We start from the raw sequence: 15112 nt of genomic DNA on the forward strand, positions 1-15112 counted from the left end.
AAGTTAGTCAGCTTGAAAAATGACATAAGGAACAGCTCTGGTCAAGTGTTTGAGTGAGTCATTTGCAGAGGAGTTGAGGTTAATGGAGGTGGGACACTAGCTGTTCTCATTTTTTGATCACTGTTCTTGGGAGTGGAGGATCACTGCATCGGGAGAGGAGGAAGGTCTGCGGACTGCTTGAAGTCTGCCAGAAAAAAAAATAGAGGGGGAGGCCCAATGCCAGGTTTAAACTTGCTGTGCAGTAGTCTGCCCCTCTACTGGAAAATTGGTGTCAATAAATTGAAAAATGATATATGCTTGGATAACGAGCAATTAATATCAGTATGTAAGTTGCATCAAGCAACAATATTGTGGCAAGAAATTGGTAAGTAAAGAACGTAAGGCTATCAGCAGAGAATGATGTTGATCTTACATGCTGTGGATCATTAGCTTACTAAGCCTTTTATAGTGGTCTAGAGACTGCACAAACCCCAGTCTCTATGTCGTTGTCAGCAGAAATATTACCAGGGTGTTTGTTAGCCTGCTTTCCTAATGAAATAAGTCTTACGCAACCATGTTGGCCATCAGCCTCACTGCTCAATAGCTTGTTGGCCAACATCAATCAAACTTGATAGCAGGGTAAGACATAGACAAACATAAAGTTACAGCTTCTGTAAAAGCTGGTATATACACAGCCCGGAGATCCAAATTAGTGCTGTCACCGAGGGAAATGTAGTCCACATCCAGCCCTTACGCATTTTTATTTGACAGAGCTGCTGGCCAACCAACCTGCACGCAGTTCCAGATTAACACCTCTTGGCCCTGAGGAGCCACGGATGCAGAATGGCTGCTTATGGGGATGAACATGGGGAATACCCACAAGATCTAGGAGCCGTTACTACAACACAAACTGTTCTGTAAAGTCAAGGCAGAACACTAGCACGGAAGACAAAGTACGGGTTGGGAATTTCTACTAGGAAAGAATTTCCACGAAACATGACTCCATTTTTCCTGTAGCCTTTTGCTGCGTATTATCTGACTTCACCGGGTTATTTTCCTTCTGAAGAGACAGGCTAGGAATAGATAACCAAGGTTATAGTACAGAGTCCGCTCTCCCCAACACATCTGCCAAAGATCATAAACCTACAAATAGGTCTATCTGCGCAACAAATGGATGCACTGAGGTTGCCTGAAAGGTGTGTTTTCAAAGATGCATAGCACAAAGAAAGGAAGAAAGAAGCTGCAGCAGACCAAGGGAGTTAAACGATAAACCCAGGTTCAGATACAGGAATACAGGGGAAGCTAAAATACAGAACTAAGAAAACAGGACACAAGGAGCAGGCAGGAAGGAGGCTGTTGGCGGTAAGGAGAGCTCCAGTTGCCAGACTTGGGAGGCACCTGCAAGTCAGCCTGCATTCTCACGCTTGCTTTCCCTCCGGAAATGTTGGGCTAGATGACAGGGCGTCACATTTAGGAAAATTGCTTTTTAAATACATGTAACATATACCTGGATGAGGTATCCGAATGTTTAAGTTAAACTGAGTTGAATTGGAAAGTTTCGAGTTAAATTGGAAGGTTTTGGTAAGACTGGAGAGCCCTACCTGTATCCCAGATTCCTGCTGTTATTTTTGTCATTCCATAGAAGCTGCTACACAATTTATTCCAAGGATGCTGAATTGCCAAGATCCAGGTTTTCAAGACATCTTCTGAACACAGATGCACTACAGAGGAAATCTGTTACTTTGCTACAGCCTGATGTCTTCCAACACTGGCTGATCGTCCAGGAAGAAATGTTTAACAACCTCTGCCCTGCGGGCACAAATGCACTCAGGGGGTGACGTGAACCAAATAGCCAACATCAAACCAACAACTGGTTGAGACGGGATGCTCAGCCAAATTCTATCACCAGCTATCAAAAAGGAATCAGCTTTTTTGCAGCCATTTTGCTATGAAGTAGTGATTACCATGCTGACTAATAAACTAACTGCTTACCTGTTTGGTTCAGCACATACGAAATCCCAGGAAGAGAAATTTGAGGAAATCAAATTAAAAATGAGGACCTGAGGAAAAGAGATCATGATCACCTGGCCTGTCCACCTCTCCCATAGCTTTTGAATCTCTGAAGCCACTTTCAGACCATTTTGGAAGAGTAAAAAAACTGCAGAGATCATTACATTCTCTGTAGGTTTGGGGGGTAAGGGGGTGGGTGCAGATCAGCAACTGGATAAAAGAGAACAAACCCAATGCTCCCACAAGCAGAAAGGCAGAACTAAGCAGAAAAACCCTCTGCAGGACTGCTGCTTGAGGTGATTTGGGGAGGATAATACAGTAGGAGACAAAGGGCATACATCACAGAAAGACAGGCTTCATTATTTCCACTGCTCGTGGAACAACTCATTTTTAATTGCTGTACCGGAGTAATTTGGCCAAATTCTTCTAGTCTGTGGCAATTAAGAAAAACCACACATCTCAGCACTTTTAATCAATTAACATCACTTCGTAAGGCAGAACCACTTCAGTCATCTTCAGGATAACAGCACTGCTTTTAATCTGTCGAACCAGGAAGCTGGGGTTCAGAAAGGGAAGGCAGTACACATTCACTGCTTGATACCAGTTACTGCACGCTGCTGCCAGCTTTCTGTGTGGATAAAGCCTCTGCCCATGGCATTTCTGTGAGGCACATGCTGCTTTTTGCTTTAAACGTCTAGTAAGATGGATCTGATCGGCTTCCATATGCACAAAAAGTGAATTACAAGGTGAATGGTATAATCAACACTAAAGAACAAACTGCACAAATAAACTGAAGTGCCACATTCTCACAAAGGCTAAGAAATTAATATTTAATATGCATCAAAGATTTTATTTGCATTAACTGAAGATTCAAATATTAAAATAAGTCTACATTAAATTACAATATTAAATATGTTTTAAATACAATAAACTAAACGTGTTTAGTTTCTAAACACAAAGGGAACAAAAATAATTCAGAAGAATGCAATACAATTAATGACACCAGATGACAGAACACGGACTTTAATATGTAAATCCACAAGATGTCAACTCTTAGCATGTTTACTTTAAGAAGAGGTGGTGGCCTTTTAATTGATGCACAAAACCCATGTTACATAAACTTAGTAAGGTATCTCTCTCAAGAAAATATTGCTCAGTTAAATTCTCATTTATGCCATGATCAAAACTCCTTTGGTAGCTCTTTTTGAGAATGAAATACACCAGTACGCAAATCCGGAAAATAAACAGTGTCTTGTAAGCGTTACCACAAAAGGTGTCTTCCTTATAGTTACAATTATCTAACAGATCTACAGTGTCTTTCATTCTTTAAGTCAAATCAACTTACATATATACAATATGTAACAAAGTACTCACAAAATCCTTAGTCTTTCAAGACAAAAAACTATGCTTTCACAATATTGAGACCATAAAAGTCTTTTTTAAAAAAAAAAGTTTTTTGTTTTTTTAAAGTGGAGCACGCTGTACAGTAGGTTCCCTGTATATTATTTTAAAGGTAAAACTAAATGTTACGGCAATTATATAAACAGTGATAAACACTAGTTGCCCTAAAATGAGGTACGGTCTCTTTGACTCCGATCTAATCTTTGCCACCCAAGCCAGCAGAAGTAGTAATAAAATAATAATCCATATTTTAGCTAAATAATCCAACAACTCACTACACACATGAACACAGTTGTCCTCTTGGCACTTCAAGGATCTCACTTCAAAACCTGATTTATCCAAACCAGACTGAAGTTTATAATAATTTGAAAGAAAATTAACTGAACACAAGTTTAAGGGTTTTTATGGTGCATAATTTCAAAAATTCAGTGTATTTCAACAACACTGCTTGTACATAAGTGTTCATCAATTAAGGGTTTTTAAAAAGTTACCCAAGTTGTCACTGTAGCTAAAGAATGCAGCATATAGGGTCTTCATGGATGCAGTTAGGAACACATAAATGAAGAAACCAGACTTGCATCCATCACAGAAGTATTTCTCACACAGGTAATTTTACTTTTCCATTCAACTTCAATGACAGAGTTAAACAAAACTGTAAAACTAAATTTTCAAGAACCCAAAAGAACAAAAGAGTAACTAAAAGAAATAAAAATATGACGTTTAAAATTTGTAAGGAGTCTTGACAAGGATGATCAGTTAACATGTCATTTTGCTTCTCTTCCACAGTAGTGCATGCAGCTGGTTGAATAATATACATCAACCTGAAATCTGCTAAAAGGAAAGTCTGGACAGCTTAGGTATTCAGTGTCCTGAAGATATATGTGGATGATTTTGGTTTTTATTTTTTGGGTTTGGGTTTTTTTTTGTTGTTTTTGTTTTTGTTTTTTTTAAGTAAAATTATTTCCTCTTCATTATGCAACATAGTGGTACTGATTGGGGTTGTCTTTGTCTCTCTCCATATAGTCTCTGTCAATGAGAGATTCAATCCTCTTTTTCAAGTCTCCAGGCTACAAGAAAAGATGAGATTAGTAAAACAGTTAAAAATGTATTTGCATTTACATTACATTTTAAAAAATAGGACTACTAACAGCTACATAAGAAAATGCACCATAGTAAATATCTACATATATTTCCTACTGACACTCTGGCTTATTTCTGTTCACACACTCATTTTAATACCTTAATCTTTGGATTTGATTCAGACATATTTCACCTTTCTTACTCTTATGGACCAGCTGAATGGAAAAATATATTACATATTTTTAGATAATCCTAGGATGGTTTGAAAAGCAAAATCAGTTACCTTTACGGGAAATTTCAGTTGATTATACAATTCAGAAACAAGGAGATTATGACCAAGAGTCTTTCTCATCTTCATTATTCGTACAATAGCAGCATCGATCTGATACTGCCTGTCTTGAAATACTCTTTCGGTTGTGCTGACCTGTTCCTCGACCTAAAGAACAATAAAACACCACAAATCATATCACCTTTTTGTTTTTTTTTATCAATTATATTTCTATAGGTAACCTTTCCAATGAAATAAAACTCATGTATTCTTACTCATTTTTGAGACAGATGCATGCATTACTGCATGCTAACAACTAAGTGATTCTGATGTGTACTGCTAAAGCAAGCCAAAGATAAAATTAAGGATAACGTAAAGGAAAAAATAACGTATGCCTTATTTTAAATCTATTCAATAAATTAAACTAAATCTTAAAAACTCACTTCAGATTTTTGAGGAAAGGAAACAACACAATGTTAATTAAAACATGCCATCTTGTGTCAAGAATTGGGATTCAAGCACAACAAAGACGTCCACTGCAAAAACAGGGACAACCCTGCCTTTAGTAACTCTCTTACCTGCTAAATAAAGAAAAGAAGTGACATGGTGACATTTGATTCATGAGTTCAATATAGTACCAACACTTCAGCCATAACATGAAAACTACTAAAATGGACTGAAACATCTACAAGATCCCATCAGTTTAATATATATGCACTTAAATTTGCAAGCACAGGAAGGAACCTAAGTTGTTTCGATTTCAATGAGTGTTAAAATTTTTATTGCCTCTGTGAGTCATCCTGACTACCAAAAAAATTAAGTATCTGTTTCCTTTCTCCATATGCAAAAACTATGAGGGGAAATGCAGAGATTCTGTCTCTCCATGTAGGACGTGGATAAATAGTTAACAAACAGAATGAATGCAAAAAATAAATACATACTGTTTCTTTCATTTGGATTTGGTTGATCTTTATTCTAAACAATTTATGCTTGAAATCACCATTAAAGATGAATTTATCTCCATCTTCTACATCCTTGCCCTTTGGATTTTTAATCAACACTCGTGCTTTTCCACAAGCTAAAGACTGCAAGGTTCTTCTTAATTCACTGTCCTCTGTAGAGAAGTTCAAAGTATGGGAGAAAGAAGAACAACACATTAACATGAAGAGTTTCATGTGATTAATCTAGAAATGCAATTGAAAAGTTACTGGTTTTATGTTAATGCCTTCTTCCAGCTAAGTTGCAATTAGGTAACAACCTACAGCCTTCGAGCTTGGTCTCTTTCACAGGTGCTGAGAGCATGCAATGAATTGTACATGTCAGGAAGACAGACTCAGGCTCATCTCAGTGAGCTTTCTATCCAAAAGTAGTTTCAGAAAGGATTTCACATTAACGTGAGCCTGGTTTTATTGCTTTAGTTTTGTTTGTTAGTAACAGGACTTTAGGGGAAAAAAAAAAATCAGTTGATGACAAGAAACTCAAACCACCCATTTTATGATTTCATCACTATTTTTAACACACACCAGAAAATATATAATAAAAAGAAAAGAAGTCTCCGTTGATAGGAAGATGGTTTTGAGAAGGTAGAGCTGACAGTTATTATACTCGCAAACTTCCCCCACAACAGGAAAGTAGTAGAAACAAGTGGGTGAGGAAAGTTTTATCTAGTAAGATTTAAAGCTAAAAGCATTTGAACAAGTAGATAAAATGAAGTCTAAAACATTCTAATAATTATGTTGCAAAGTCTTGTATTAAGATTTTGCATTAGAACAGCCTCTGCAGTCTCTAGAATACTTTTACTCACAATATAAAATTATCACCAAATGTGTCGGATCTCCTGAACAGAGTTTTAGTCTAAAAATCGAAAGAAAGGTTTTGCAATCTAGTGCTGAAGTGCAGTGTAGCTGAGTAAAAGATTAACACTATTATTATTTCTAAAATAGTTTAACTTTCACATAGTGACCTTTTCCTTTTTTTAAACTTCCAGCTGTTCTATGATTACTAGAAAAACCTTTAAACCACATTGACTAAACAGGCATTTATGATGTTTCACACTTTTTGGGTGTTTCACCTTCAGTAAATGCAGACTGTTGAGTTGTGTTTTTGTCCAAACACAAGGATGCTGTTAAAAACACTCAGTATACTTTGGAGCTTTGCTTCTGCCCTGCATGCTAAGTCGCAGGTTACAGTATGCCAAAGGGAAGGAATCTGCAGTTACCTATCAATCACTGAAGTAAAAGTAAAACCTACAGCTCCTAGAGGCTTTCTTGATAATAAGAAAGGCAGGTAAAAACATGGAGTGTATATCTATCTATCTATCTATCTATAAAACAACACACCTCAAAGAAGCACGGTTACCAAAGAAAAGGTAACTATTCTTTCTCTGAGTGGCAGTTTATGCATTTTCTAACTGCACTAATGTACCAGAGAGAGTCTCATCTCTTTAAAGAGACTGGTGATAATTTATTCTAACAGTGACTGGAAAACACAAGTTCCAACTATGGCCAGTTAATGCAGATGAAGACAGTGATATCCCAAAGGGGCAGAAATCCACGTGATGTTTTGTTTGGTTTTTGTTGTTGGTTTTTTGTTTGTTCGGGGTTTTTTTGTTGGGTTGTTTTTTTTTTTTTAAGTAATGTGGTAATCACCCATGAGGTACTCTTCTACTTAGCATGAGGAAAAGTCATATGAGTATGACTTTTTGACACCCAAAAGTATGTGTATTTTGTGTTAGATGGCAATGGAATACAAAGATACAATAGACAAAGTCGGAAATGCATGTAGAGACTAGTTGCCCAGACCGTTTCAATACGCAGGGGTTTTGATATCCAGATACCCACTTACTTTAAGTGCAAGACATTTACAAAACTAACTTGTAATACTGTAAACACAGCAATGTAAGTAATACTGAAGCTGCATAAATGAGTAAGTGTCTGGACAGCAGAACCACAGAATATATCATATTCACCTCTGTAACATACATATAGTAGATTATGAATGTATGGAAGACGTACTGAAGAACTGGAACTCTGGCCGTGGCTGTCCTATCCTGCCAGGTGCAGCACTGAACAAAAATTGCTAGGTTTTATTTTGTGAAAGCGCTTGCTTAAGCGACTCAAAGTTTTAAGTCATACTGTCTTACTGATTTCTGCCATACTGACTGGTTGTTTCTTTATATTAAGCGCAGTGTGACTCCTGAGTGAAACAAACGAATGTTTACCTGACTGGCACTACATTCCGCTGCAGTCAGCAGGGAGCTGGGGAGACATGACTGATTGACCTGACGAATCCCCATGGAAGCACTGCTAAAGCTGCTTCAACAGGAGAAGAAAGAGTACCAAACTTGCTAAGCAGATTTTTATAACACTGGAAAATCCCAAATGTTTCACACCTCATTCCAGTACATTATTTATGATGCTTATATAGTAAGCGGTCCACAGGAACACATTAAATAAGCAGAATATAACTTATGTTCACCTTTACCGTGTTCTCAATTAAAAATCAACATACGTGCAAGAAATTGGGGGCTGACTTAATTTGAGTTGATTTGACGTTTGAGAATCAGCACTTTAAGGCCTGCCATTAATCTCAGGCAGCTAACTCCGTTTCAGTTGAGAACAACTACATTATATGTTACATGTATCGGACCAAAATGTCTACCTCACCCAACATGGGTTCTTTGACTTGGCTAGTAACAAATGGAGAAGCTAGAAGATCCCTGAATACTTGTACTGTGATGGCTAGAGAATTCACTATTCACCGTCTCTAAGCCATTCAAAACTCTACAGACTATTGTATTTCCTCCTTTTCACTTCTCTCCAAACTATCATGCCCCAAGTTTAAGAGATGAACTCTCCATCCTCTGCATGGGAACTGTTCGTTACTGTTCATATTTCTTCTTCTTCTTTCTTTGTCCGTATCTAATTCTACTATACGCTTACAAAGATGGGCTATCCTGAAATTTATGAAGTATCCAAATACAAGCACACAAAGCACGATGATGCTTCCTGCTTTGTTCTCAATAACTTCCTCAAAAGTTACCAGCACGCTTTTTGCCCTTCTGATGAACTTTCAGTTGATGTTTTCAGGGGACACAATGACTGCACAACTTCATTCCTGAGCAGTCATACCTAACAAAGCCAATCTCTAACGTGTGGTTAAGGTTATTTCCCCACTACAGACATCCTTATATTCATCAACACTGGATGCAATTTGATCTCCTAATTGTTCAACAGTGTGAGATCCTTTTTAAACATTTTTAGAAGTTTCAGATTTGACCTTCCAAAGGAATGAGCATCAAATTCTTTCACATCAGTATTCATCTTCTTCAGATCTTTAATGACTATGTGGAATACCTGGGGATCCCAAATAGGAGTTTCCTTTCACTATGAAAGCTACCCTCAGGCGTGTCGACCTGACACTCAGCTTGGTGTCATCTGCAAACTTGCTGAGGATGCACTCGATCCCACTGTCTATGTCATTGATGAAGACATTAAACAGTACCGGTCCCAACACGGACCCCTGAGGGACACCACTCACCACCAATCTCCATCTGGACATTGAGCCGTTGACCACTACCCTCTGGATGTAACCATCCAACCAATTCTTCACCCACTGGACAGTCCACGCATCGAGTCCATACCTCTCTAGTTTAGAGAGAAGGATGTTGTGGGGGACCGTGTCAAAGGTCTTACAGAGGTCCAGACAGATGACATCTGTAGCCCTTCCCATGTCCACTGATACAGTCACTCCATCATAGAAGGCCACTAGGTTGGTCAGGCAGAACTTGCCTTTGGTGAAGCCACGCTGGCTGTCTCGAATCACCTCCCCATCCTCCACGTGCCTTAGCATAGCTTCCAGGAGGATCTGTTCCATGATGTTCCCAGGCATAAAGGTGAGACTGACTGGCCTGTAGTTCCCCAGGTCTTCCTTTTTTCCCTTTTTAAAAATGGGGGTTATGTTTCCCCTTTTCCAGTCAGCAGGAACTTCACCAGACTGCCCCAACTTCTCAAATATGATGGATGAACTGGCAACTTCATCCACCAGTTCCCTTAGGACCCGCAGATGGATCTCATCAGGTCCCATGGACTTGTGCACCTTCGGGTTCCTTAGATGGTCTCGAACCTGACCTTCTCCTACAGTGGGCGGCTCTTCATTCTCCCAGTCCCTGCCTTTGCCTTCTGTGGCTATTTACCTTTTGGTCTATTTAGATTTGTCCTAACATTTAACAGTTCCTTCTAAAGAAGCTGTCCCATGCCTTCCATCTTTATTCCCATTCTCTGAACTCTTATTGGATCTACTATGTTATTTTTAGATGGTGGAGGGAGAAGTCTGACAAACCCTACAGACTTTCTAAAACATTTTAGTGTGCCAGCAGCTTCACTCCCTTTGAATTTAGATGGAGCCCATCCTTCTTGTACAGGTTCCTCCTTTTTCAAAGGCTTTCCTACTTCCTAATAAATCTAGACCCTCTTCCATACGTCATTTTTTCAAGCATACATTACAATTCTGCCTGTCTAGCCCTGCACATGGTGTTTAGAACATTTAGAAATGGTTTCTATGGCAACCCTAATGCCCAGGTTTTGCCTTCCAGTATTTCTACCATGTCCTATGTTATTTGTATCCATGATCCAGGACCTCTGGTTCATCCAGGTCAGTCTCTGAGAGTCTGGCCATCAGCACTGCTGCCCTTAGTGGTCAATTCACGAAGCAACTGCATCACAAATTCAGCTACTTTTTCTAGTAACTGAATCTCTGTTCTTTTCCAACTATCAGGGTTACCAGCCTTCAGCAGGGTACCGATGAGCGAAAGGATCATCCAAGTAGCAGGAGGCAGGAAGGGCGCAGTGTCAGACCTATTTTTGAGATAATTTCTGGCCATAAGTGTTTCCTCTCCTTTAGAAGTGGGGAGACTGCTAGGTGGGAATGGGACCTCTCTAAAGCAGCTCCAAATGCCTTGTGTAGGTAAAGCCTGGGAAGACAGAGATTTTATGTCATCCATCCTGGCCCCAAGGGAACCCCATGGACCATGAACTATCCCCATTACCTGCATTCCTACACTATTTCCCCACAGGAGAGAGAAACACAGACGTGGCACTCAGTGCAATGACATAACATAATATAGATAGCTCCCAACTATCAATCAATTCTAACCAGCTGCCTTAAAAACAGTCTACTGAAATCCTTTCTATTGTGCTATAATGTAATGGATTTCCATGCAGCAGATTTTATCTGTTGCTGTCAGGCGGCCAGAATGCAAGCTCCGAGGTACAGCAATACAAGATGAGAAAGCAGTATCTGGATCAGGCTTGCGTGAACTTATGTTTGTTCTGTAACCATTGTACTCTGACGTAATGAGCCTCTCCGGATGATCCTGATGCTTATCACTCATGCTGGCGTGAGTTTTCTTCAGCTCCCTTAGTGTTAATGGAGTGGGTGACTAAGCAACCTGAAACTTCAAGTCTGAGACGCTGGAGCACCTGGGCTGTATGCCTTCTGCAATGCATCACTCTGAACCACGGGGATTCTCAATATCCCCATTTTACAGTATTTTAGTAAATATATTTACAATATTTTAGTACTTCTGTGGGTTCAAATACTCTTTCAGCAGTTGTTGTATTGGGTTGATATTAAGATTCAACATGTGAAGGGCTACTGGGTATGAACTGGTGGTTGATGCAGAAGTTCCAGAGAGCAGAGATGATAGCGTTATCATTTTTAATGCCAATGGCTGTAACTATTTCAAGGAAGTGTAAAAATTAAAAAAAAAAAATCCCACCCAAGAGCATAAGAACACAGAAGGCAGATACTGCAGGTGGCTAAAAAGAAACCTATACTTTTCCTCAGTTTTCTTTGCCCTTTCTGCCTTCAGGTTTCAAGTGCAGAGGGAGACGGCTACAAAGTATATGCCCTACTGGACACTGCTGCTCTTAACAAATCAGACCTATTGTAAATGGGGCACTCCAGCAACAGTAATGGAAAACAGATGGGCAAGCTCTCGGTACAGCTCAATTGAAAGTACTCTCTCGAATCACCCCAAAATGACAGTATTCTACGACAGATAATTTTCAAAGCAGAATATTTGAAACTGCAGTAGAACAAAAATAATCTGTACACACAACAGTCTTTATCATCACTTGAATTTTAAGAATTGCAATGATACATTTTGTAAATCTAATAGGTTGTTAGTAGTATCACACGCTACACGGCTCTTACTATTAATTTTGTGAAGCATCTATTTTATCTACACTAGAAGTACCAGCATAGTGTTTTCATCTTCTCTTTTGGTGTCTATATACTATTGGCTCGTAAAGTTTGTCCTAATGATCATGGCAAATTTATTAAAATTAGGCCTTTACATACCGAATCATAATTGGCAATCACTTGATGAAAAAATTTAAGAATCAAAAAGTATTCTTCCTACCTACACCAGTAGCCATTTTAATTTCTTCAAAACTGAATTCATCTCCTTCATTAAACATAAGCAACACTAATGTCTGAAAGAGCGATACTTGAAATTCTTTCTTTCCCTAAAAAAGAAATATCAAATAATTAGAAGTAATATTCAAAGCAATTTCCATTGTATCCTCCATACTCGACAAGTTACAGAAGCTATACATCCTTTTTTTATTTCTAGAAGACGACATGTGCATTTTAGAATGCCTAGCACACAGAAGAATCTACCTAAGGCGGTATCAAGGAAACGGGATATTTTTAAAACCTCTTTTTTTGCTACTTTAACAGTAGCGATACAGCACACAGCAGAAGCTCATTAGAATGGCCTTGTATTTACTTCACATCATTTACTTCATTTTAATTACAGTATACGAAATTCTGGCTTTGATGCCATCAATCGTGAATCTCTTCATACTTCACCGAAGTTTCATTTTATAGAGATGAGCAAACTAATACAAAAGAAATCTCGGCATTGGATCAAATATGAAAGAAACAAAAGATAATTTTGGTTTACTGTGCTACAGAGTGACAGTATTATCAGTAGCACAATGTTTGTACAAACAGGCAATGGAAAGGAAATAAATAACTCAAACTCTTCAGACAGCTGTAAACATCTCTGTCAATCCACAACTACAAACCTATCCATCTTACTTTTACATAATGCCTAAACATCTAAGTTTCATATTCATAATGAGTTAGTAAAAGAATTCAATTTTTTGGGGCTCTTTGCTCTGGCTCAATTAAGCTGCATTAGTAAGATACTCCATGAGACAAAACAAAACCACATTAAGAAACAATGTGGTTATTTAAGACTTAAATAATTCAACAAGCATTTAAATTTTAACCACAGTCATTACATCACTAACACCCTTTAGTCTCTTCTTGTATCAGTGAAGCATTCTAGAAGTGTCACCGGTTATTTCTATGATCAAAACAAGTCCATATTAAAAATAAAAAGATGCTGCACTTTTTTCTTTCATTAATTTACTGCTTTATTACAACCTTCTTTATTTGAATGAGCAACAATTCCTATCAAACAAATACAAATGTTACCAAAAAGTATTACACTGTCTTCTGTGAGCTAGGTAGTATTTCAATTTAATTATAAAAAGCCTACTTTCTATACACAATAACAATACGGAATTGTAATTGTTCCTCCACAAAAATATTACTACCTTTATAAAAAATACAATGCATGACTAGATTCCAAATAATTGACTTAAATTTTATCCTAACAGGCTAAGCATTAAACAAGCAAACTTACTTCCTTAAATTCTGCCTTTAGGACAGCATGCCCTAAAGTGGTCTGCCACTGAAGCTTTCGACCACTGTGTTTTCCCAGGTAAAAGGTTTTAAATACCTCTTGAAGCTTTATCATCTGTAAAGCAAAGAGATCAAACAGTTTATTAGTATTATACCAGTGCAGTGATGCCGCATGATTTCACATATGTAATCTCTTTGGTTCTTCTCAACAATGCTTCATAGTAAGTGTTTGTGTGAAAAACTAAATCCAAAGAGCAAAATTCTGCTTTCACATTCACCGGTACTACCGTGCACAAAAGAAAGCCTCAATTCAAGTATAGCTTTTAACTTCCCTGTTTGGGTTTTTTTTCCTTTTTTTTTTTTTTTTTTGGGGGGGGGGAAGGTGGTGGTGTGCGTTTTTTGTTTTTCTTTTTTAATAATGTAAGTAAAATACCTCCCCCCCCATAAGGGGTTTTAAACCTCTAAAATAAATACTATTTTTGTCCTGGACTTCGCATCCAACTAAGAAGTCACAGGACAAAAAGCATACATCTCACACCTATACACTGATCGTTACCATCTGCTCCCAAATTCTTCCTTTAGTTTGCCCTATATAGATTCAAGTTTAATTCCAGTACTTTATACCCTCTTATTTCCAAGGGATTTTTACCCCTGCATTTTCATGATGTGTTGTTCAAGTTGTATCATTCCGAAGTAGTCTGCTATGGAGGAAAAGACGCCACAGGAGCAAAAGCACAAAAGCTTCCACAGCTTCTGAACTGAATGGGAACATTGCTAACACCTTTAGTCTCTGAAGTGCTTGTTCAGATCAAGCAAGGTATTGCAGGAAACAGGACTCCAAATACATATTTCAATTTAAATCACTACTGATAGGAGCTTTGCAAAAAATTGCTGAACTTGGAAGCAATTTTTTTTCATGCAAATGCCATTTAAACGCAGGGGCTAGTTTTGTCAGACACATTGCAGGGAAGAGAGGAAGGGTCTTACAGGAAAAAAAAAACATGCAGTAACATAACTATTGGCTAGGTCAAAATGCCTAACCAATGTAGTTAAAGATTGACTAAATTAAGGTGAACTGTCCAGTTTTAAACTTTTAAGTGCTTGACTACAATGTTAGATGATTATGATTATTATTATTATAATAATAAAGGTGAAAAAAACCATATAAAGTTAAACAATCACCGCAAAAAAGTGGATTTTAACCACTACATTTCATTTTTTGCAATTTTGGAATCTTTAAAATGAGATAAACCTCTTAAATATCTAGCAGAAAAAACATTAAATGAAGGCATTAGTTCACCCTATAATAGTGATTATGATTCCGCTCCATAAAGTGCATTTAGAAGGAGAATTCAAACACTAACCTCTGAATTTAAGTGGACTTCCATAGGTGTGTAAGTTGGCCAATATCCCATAGTTAATATATTTACTGTCAGGTCTATATTTCCTGGGTCACTTTGGTTCTGCATATACTAAAATACAAAAGACAAAAAAAAAAAAAACAACCCACATACTGTTGCATGCTAAATTAGAAAATATATATACTTAAATTAGAAATTTAAAGTTGGTAGAATAATGAAAAATTTCTACAGGCCACATCCTTGGTTAGACATGCTGTACCAAGATTTTGAATTTCATGACTATTTATTGCTCCCG

The 15112-nt window shown here is 37.8% G+C and overlaps 1 protein-coding gene across 5 annotated transcripts in view; it reads right to left on the reverse strand.

Annotated features, from left to right (window-relative positions):
- Positions 1–2361: 2361 nt before the first annotated feature.
- CUL4A (cullin 4A) overlaps positions 2362–15112 on the reverse strand; it is a 42582-nt gene continuing 29831 nt past the window's right edge. For 3 of the 5 annotated variants that reach the window (XM_075136859.1, XM_075136850.1, XM_075136878.1), the window contains 6 exons: positions 14821–14928; positions 13458–13571; positions 12162–12267; positions 5680–5852; positions 4754–4906; positions 2362–4457 (listed from right to left, as the gene is read on the reverse strand). In XM_075136859.1, coding sequence (XP_074992960.1) covers positions 4362–4457; positions 4754–4906; positions 5680–5852; positions 12162–12267; positions 13458–13571; positions 14821–14928 — 750 coding nt within the window. In that variant the 3' untranslated portion in view covers positions 2362–4361. The remainder of the gene's footprint in view (positions 4458–4753; positions 4907–5679; positions 5853–12161; positions 12268–13457; positions 13572–14820; positions 14929–15112) is intronic. The other 2 variants (XM_075136869.1, XM_075136885.1) reach the window with 2 other exon arrangements.

The sequence above is a fragment of the Calonectris borealis genome, chromosome 1, assembly GCF_964195595.1.
Source record: "Calonectris borealis chromosome 1, bCalBor7.hap1.2, whole genome shotgun sequence".
NCBI lineage: Eukaryota > Metazoa > Chordata > Aves > Procellariiformes > Procellariidae > Calonectris > Calonectris borealis.